At 33.2% G+C, this 8,012-nt stretch overlaps 1 protein-coding gene across 1 annotated transcript in view; it reads left to right on the forward strand.

The window, feature by feature from the left end:
- Positions 1–8,012, forward strand: part of LOC107694524 (alpha-adducin-like) — a 43,655-nt gene that overhangs the window by 21,672 nt on the left and 13,971 nt on the right. The window contains exons 3-9 of the mRNA XM_016494223.1: positions 2,121–2,283; positions 2,842–2,993; positions 3,076–3,156; positions 3,269–3,418; positions 4,514–4,657; positions 5,454–5,552; positions 6,424–6,597. Of these exons, the coding sequence (XP_016349709.1) occupies positions 2,121–2,283; positions 2,842–2,993; positions 3,076–3,156; positions 3,269–3,418; positions 4,514–4,657; positions 5,454–5,552; positions 6,424–6,597 (963 nt within the window). The remainder of the gene's footprint in view (positions 1–2,120; positions 2,284–2,841; positions 2,994–3,075; positions 3,157–3,268; positions 3,419–4,513; positions 4,658–5,453; positions 5,553–6,423; positions 6,598–8,012) is intronic.

Consider the following 8,012-nt stretch of genomic DNA (forward strand, 5'->3'; position numbering starts at 1 on the left):
AACACAGCCTAATTTTCATTTTTGGGTGAACTAACCCTTTAACTGTCATCCCCATTTTTGAAAATTCACGAGAACGTGCACTATCCAAACTTAAATTATTATAATTCATGAACGCTTTTGGAAGTTTGTTTTATTTTATATAAAATATTTTTTAAAAATACAAAATTGTTATAAAATTAAAGCCATATGTCTACATAAGTTGTGTTCGTTGTGAAGTCGATATAAAAAAAATTGAGGTTCATATGCAATTTTGTTTAGGCGTTATACCAAAAACAGCCACCGGGTGCCACCCAAACTCCATTGAAATTTTTTTTGATGCATTTCTGTCACAAATCTATCAATTTCTCTCAAGATAATAAAAAGTTTTGATTCTAAAAGACTGTAATACATTTTGTAATATGACACCCCCGCTAAGGGGAGGAGACTGCTAAAAGATTTTGAAATAGCATTTCTATGGTAACGCAATGTCCGATTTCAAAATGGTTTTCACAGGATAAATTGAGATTTTAAGCTTTCAAATGGTATATAACTTATGATGATTACTAAAACCTGAGATAGGGAAAAAGGCAACGAAATAAAGACTTTTTGTGACAGTGGCCAGAACTCCTGTTATGATGTAGATTTGTCATAGACTCTTGGTGTACTCTTGTCATAAATTAATCTATTACTGTTCCTACATAATTTGTAACAAAATAAAATGGTAAAATATCTATTTAGGAGTCTTAGACCTTTCCAATGAAATATAGTTTGTCATGATTATACTAAGATTTAATTGTACTATAGTGAAGTAAACTTAGGTATCCCGTCCCGGTGACAGTTAAGGGGTTTTTAATGTACTCTGTGCTTGAAGTAATGACCGTCTTTAATCAAGTACCTTCAAATAGTTCCCTCTAATATTTTTCAGCATTGAGCAAATCTCTTTGAGTGCAAGTTTAAATACATTTTAAATCTCCTCCCATTGGACTAGAAGAATTTAAATAAATAAATACATATAAATAATGTAATACATGTAATGTAATGTAATATATTTAAATAAATGTTATATTACAATTTTTTTAAATTGTATTTAAATTTAAATGTATATAGAAAATGTAAATAATATATAAAGTATTTTAATAGCTAATATTTCATATTTATAATTCAGTATATGTTCTCTCTATCTTTATATATAATTAAAATAATTTATATTTGTTTATATCTATTTATCTATCTATCTATCTATCTCTCTCTCTCTATATATATATATATATATATATATATATATATATATACATATATATAGACACACATAATAATAAATCAGCATATTAGAATGATTTCTGAAGATCATGTGACGCTTTATACTGGAGTAATGATGATGGAAATTCAGCTTTGCATCACAGAAATAAATTATATTTTAAAGGATATTAAAATAGAAACCATTATTTTATATTGTAATAACATTTTGCAAGATTACTGTTTTTTTTTCTGTATTTTTGATCAAATAAATGCAGCCTTGATGAGCAGAAGAGCCTTCTTTAAAAACATTACAAGTCTTACTGATCCCAAACTTTTGACCGGTAGTGTGTGTGTATATGGTATTGCATGTTTGGATATTCCAGGTACCGCAGATCGAGAACTTCTAATACTTTTATACTATATTTAAACTGGATTTTAGCATGTTATATGAGCCACATGAAGAGAAAGTCTGCGGGTTGTGTTCAGACTCCAGATGCCGGCCCGTAGAAAGTGTTTGATGTTCTTGTTAACATGCACTCATAAATTATGAAGAGCGCTTGACAGTGTCAGCCTGTGTCATTATCTCTCTCTCTTTCTCCATTGTGTGTTCAGCGTGTCACTCTAACATTAGCTGCTCTTTAGTCCTGACTTAAGAGCTGTAGAGAACTGTATTCGTCCAGCTAATGGTCTTCATATTCATCATTTGTAGTAATTAGTAATGCTAAAGCAATAGTAAGTAATTAAATTTTAACAAAGTTTTTGCCACGGACACAAATGTATCCTGAAATCATGCAGCATGTTTAGCCATATCTAGAATGTGATGCTGTTGACTTGGTAACCACCTAGCAACACCCTAGCAACCGTGTAGTTCTGGTCGTAATTGTGTGTTTTGTGTGTTTCAGGCGTTCTGTGATGAGCTGGAGTCTCTGATCCAGGATCAGATGAAAAAGGGGAAAACCCCCACCAGTTTGCTGGCGCTGCAGCAGATCGCTGACTTCATGACCACCAGCGTCCCCACCATGTACCCCGCCGCGCCCCAGGGAGGCATGGCAGCCCTCAACATGTGTGAGTGTGTTACTTCAGGAGCATTAATATGCTACTATTTAATTTCTCTATATATGTACAGTATATTAGTGCTGGGCAACGATTAATCGTTAATTAATACACATTAATCGTGTGTTTGTGATTGTGTGTGTGTGTTTGTGTATATGTGTGTGTTTGTGTATATGTGTGTGTGTGTGTGTGTTCGTGTGTGTGTGTGTTCGTGTGTGTGTGTGTTCGTGTGTGTTCCTTTGAAAAAGTTTCCCCAGAAATAAAACGCTATGTAATGCATTTTTCCTTACAAATTGTATTATCAGCATAACAATTCGAGTAAATGTGTAAAAGGTATGGCATGAATTTGCCATACTTCTAGAACAATGTGCATTTATGTTAAAATTCTAACATAAATTATCAACTTTAGTCATTCTTATTTCTTTATTGCAAAACGCTAAAACTGGCACCGTTTTGGAGAGAAATGGGCTCTCATTTTAACCCATATCATGGTGTGTGATGCTGAACTATGTGTGTGTGTATATGTGTATGTGTGTGTGTGTGTGTGTTCGTGTGTGTGTGTGTGTTCAGGTTTGGGGATGGTGACTCCAGTGAATGATCTTAGAGGTTCAGACTCCATCGCTTATGAGAAAGGAGAGAAGCTCTTGCGCTGTAAACTCGCCGCGTTTTACCGCCTGGCTGACCTTTTCGGCTGGTCTCAGCTCATCTACAACCACCTGACGGTGAGTGCGTCACAAATATATACAGCACTGGACACATTACATGCGAGACTTCAATCCAAGCTCTCTTCCTCTGTCTCCTCAGGTCCGGCTGAACTCTGAACAGGAGCGTTTTCTGATTGTCCCTTTTGGGCTTCTGTACAGTGAAGTCACTGCCTCCAGTTTGGTAACCCTGCCTTTGTTTTTCTCAGCCATCTGGACATCAGAAGATAAAGGCTGACAGATATTATCATGCAGTGTGTAACTTCTGTATTTAACAGGATTGTGTGTGTCCTCAGGTGAAGATTAACCTGCAGGGGGAGATTGTGGACAGAGGCAGCACTAATCTGGGTGTAAATCAGGCTGGATTCACCCTCCACTCCGCCATCTACGCTGCCCGGCCCGACGTCAAGTGCATAGTGCACATTCACACACCCGCTGGCGCCGCGGTACCTATTCATATCATATATATATATTAATAATTAATTATTGATAGAAAATAATAATGAAATTATATTTAATCGATACAAAAAAAAAAGATATGGTGTAAAATATATTTTTTTGTGAACAAACAAAAATTATGCGTTTACATTTTATCAGTTTTTATTTGCAAATTGCAACACTTCATATAATATTTCATAATGTACTTTTGTACTTTTTTGGTGCATTTTGTCTCATTTCGGTTTAATAAATTCATAAATAAAAATACAATGAAATGAGTGCATAAATAGTGCAAAATGTATTTATTCTTGAATTTATTAAATTAATTTATTAAAATGAGACCCGAAATGCGCCTCAAAATATAATAGTGGACAAAATGTAATTATGAAATATATGAAATGTTAATACAATGAAAATGAAATGAGAGCATAAATAAATAGTGCAAAAAGTTAATTAATTAATAAAAAATGAAAAGAGATATAGTGCAAAATATATTTGTGACCAGATGAAAAATGACATTCGCCTTATTTGTTCACATTTGATTTTTTTTTTATATAAAGATTGCAACATTTAATGTAATCATTCATAATTTAATTTTGTCCATTGTTAATTTTGAGGTGCACTTTACGTCTCGTTTCAGTTCAGTACACTTAAATTAATAAATTTGTGAATAAAAATACTGAAATGAGAGCATAAATAAATAGTGCAAAATGTATTTATTCATGAATTTATTAAAGTTCATTAAAATGAAATGAGACATAAAATGCACATTGAAATATAATATAAAATTAATTTATGAAATATATGAAATGTTGCAGTGAAAATAAAATGAAATGAGACCATAAATGTTGCAATGAAATAATGCATTTTGCACTCTTAATTTATGCTCTCATTTCATTGCATTTATTTTTATTGATTTAAAGTTTATTAAAATGAAATGAGACATGAAATGCACCTTAAAATATAAATTATGAAATATTATATACAATAAAATGAGAGTATAAATAGTGTAAAGTGTATTTATTTCATTGGAACTTTTGATTTTTGATTTTTAATTTTGTCTGATTTATACATATTAAGTGTTTTAATATTTTGCTTTCCAGGTGTCTGCTATGAAGTGTGGTCTGCTGCCCATTTCACCCGAGGCTCTGTCGCTGGGCGAGGTGGCATACCACGATTACCACGGTATTCTGGTGGACGAGGAGGAGAACGTCCTCATACAGAAGGACCTGGGTCCTAAGAGCAAGGTACCACAAATACACACAGATTACAGAGCTGTAGCACGCTCTGCTGAACATCTAGCTTTGTCTATTCCAGAAAGTGATGAATAAAATGAATGTGTCCAAAACAAATCCAATTATAAATAAAAGGTCTAACCATTGCTTTCATTGTGAAAATAGAAATGACTGTATATGGGTCAAAGACGTTAAGATGTCCACATCAAAAGAATTTTACAAAAGTGATTTTATGTCCATAGAAAGCACATTAATTATATATGTAAATTTATACATATATGTAAATTTACATATATGTCGCACTGTACAGCCCTGAAATGAGTAAAAAATTCTTACTGACCAATGGGCAAAACCTAGGATAGTGGCAAATTTAAATGTAAAATAACTAATTAGTATTTGGGGTGAAAGTAATTAGTTTAATATGTCATAAATTGATTTTTGTTGTAAATATGCCTGACAAGATTGTTACACTGAATGACATTTTAACACTTATTGTTTTTATGCTTAAACCCTTTTTCGTCTTTGACCTATAGACAAGTGGTTGAATTGGAATATATGATTTTTGTAAGACTGTAAAGTATATTTTATTGGAATGACTTTTATGAGACAGTGGTTTTATTCAGAAATTTTCATTAATAAAAATATTTTTGGAAAATTGTGGATTTTCTATCAAGTATCCAATTGAAAGTGTTTATGTAATTAATTGAAGTCTTATTATTATGATAACTTTAAATTGCATAGCATTAATATAGCATTTGTTGCTGATATGGTGTTAAATTATTACATTTATAATGGTTTGTGTGTTCAGGTGTTGATTTTGAGGAATCACGGTCTGGTGTCTGTTGGAGAAACAATCGAAGAGGCATTTTACTACATTCATAACCTAGTCACAGCCTGTGAGATTCAGGTAACCATCAAATTAAAACTTTTAATTTCTGAATATTTTTAATGCGTTTCCAGCAGGGTTTAAACCCCCTGTGAAGCCTGAAATAGTAGTCAGAAAAATCTTTTTTTTTTTGAAAAATAAATCAATAAATAAATGGAAAAGTTTATTTTGAACCTAAAAAATGTTAAAAAAATTCTAAAAAAAAAGTTTTAAATAATATTTGATATGTCAAGCTTTTATGGCTCATATAGTCTGATACAGTGAAAATATGAAGGAAAATTCCGAGACCCAAACTAAAAAAAACAAGCAATTTGCTGCAGATGCTAATATTTCTATGATGAAATTCTGCTGCTTGTGATGTAAATCAGTGAGATCTTTATAACAGTAGAGCAGATACTGACATAAAATGATCTAAATCTCAGTTGTGGCTCTATATCTCCAGTAATAATAAGATGAGATTGAAATGCTCCAAACATATAATGCAGTGATTGAGAGCTGAAGAAATAAAGGCTCCTCCTCAGATGTGAGATGTTCTGGAGGCTTGTGAAGATCATTCCTCCGCTGAGGAACAGTGAAAGTAAAGCTTCTGGAAACAAACGCTCCTCAAAAGATCCTGAGGATCAGATTTGAGACTCTAAAACATGATTGATGGAGAATCAAGTAAAGCTGAGCTGCTTCAGTCCAGTAAGAGTTCATCTGGAGATATTACTGCAGTTATTCTGACCTTTACTTGATAAAAACCAGTCAAGATTTGACACGAGAAGCTCCAGCTGAAGCTGGACGTTTCTACAATTACACTAAAAGAGCTTTTACTGGATAAAAAACTCTAAACTCTCAATCAGGAGATCGAGTGCGACAGTCATCTTTAATGCTTTCCGGTCTGAAATTGCAGGTGCGCACCCTCGCCAGTGCAGGAGGTCCTGACAACCTAATAATGTTGGACCCAGGCAAGTATAAATCCCGTCCACGCTGCCTCGAGCTGGTCGGAGACGGGTCGAGCTCGCACCCAAAGTGGCAGATCGGGGAGCAGGAGTTTGAGGCCTTGATGAGGATGCTGGATAATCTGGTAGGCCAGGGTTCAAACTCTTCTCTTTTAGGGCTGTCAAAAAAATTCGAATTTCGAATATTCGTCAAACTTAAAATAAAAATGCAAAAACGTTGCATTCGAATTTTAGGTGTGCATCAGGCAACCTTATCAGTTGCGCACGAGATGCGATGACGATGTAAGTGTTATTGCATTTTAATGTTTTTCTTAGCCTGTCCAGTTGAAGCCACTAGATGCGGCGCTGCTACGTTAATTAAAATATTGCCGGGGAAAAAGAACATCTATGCGGAGATGATGTTGTTTACGTCAAAACCGAAACCAAACCGTTCACACAGAACCTGTGTTAATTTTGACAGCAAATTTTTATTTAGTTTTAATCATAGTCTTTTGACTAAAATGCCATTTAGTTTTAGTCATATTTTAGTCATCTGAATTGTTTTTAGTTTGTCGACTAAATTACAGTAAATTTAGTCAACTAAAATCTAATGGGTTTAGTTAGTGTAATGCATTTATTAAGCATTTCTCAAAAATTTCCAAACTCATTATATAGGTTTGATATTAAGGTTTTATCATGATGGACACCGATTTAACTGCGGTGACACAACATGCCTTTGTTAAAATTAAATAAAACCACTTCTCATAAAGAACAAGAACATGGTCTACTTTTTAATGAAATAACAATGGTTATATAGGCTAATTATGCATTCTTTATAGCAACTTGTTTACCATATTCTTCATTCTTCAAATATTATGCGACGTGCAGCAAGTGTATGTTAGCTTATGTCCCGCCGGTTCATATGTACGCATAACCTTCGAACCATGCAGCAGATTCGTTCTGAATGAACCTCATCCCAAATCGTCCCTCCCTAACATTTTCGTCTCGTTTTTATTCATTGACGAAAATGTCAATAGATTTACATCATAGTTTTTGTCATTCAAAAAGAGTTTTAGTTCTGCATGATTCTGGATAAATTGAGTTTTTTTCCCCCCCAATGGAAGTTGTGGTTCTCTCATGATTCTGAAGAAAAGACATTAGACAACTAAACAAAATCACATGTAATTTATGAATGAATGATTAAATGACTCACTCAAGATGTACTTTCATTACTGGATGAATCAGCGAATACTGGATGAATCATTGTAATTTAGCAGTGTTAATTTGACAGCAAATTTTGATTTAGTTTTAATCATAGTCTTTTGACTAAAATGCCATTTAGTTTTAGTCATATTTTAGTCATCTGAATTGTTTTTAGTTTGTCGACTAAATTACAGTAAATTTAGTCAACTAAAATCTAATGGGTTTAGTTAGTGTAATGCATTTATTAAGCATTTCTCAAAAATTTCCTAGGTTTGATATTAAGGTTTTATCATGATGGACACCGATTTAACTGCGGTGACACACAACATGCCTTTGTTAAAATTAAATAAACACACTT

Source organism: Sinocyclocheilus anshuiensis, unplaced genomic scaffold, assembly GCF_001515605.1.
Source record: "Sinocyclocheilus anshuiensis isolate Anshui unplaced genomic scaffold, SAMN03320099.WGS_v1.1 scaffold1031, whole genome shotgun sequence".
Taxonomy (NCBI): Eukaryota; Metazoa; Chordata; class Actinopteri; order Cypriniformes; family Cyprinidae; genus Sinocyclocheilus; species Sinocyclocheilus anshuiensis.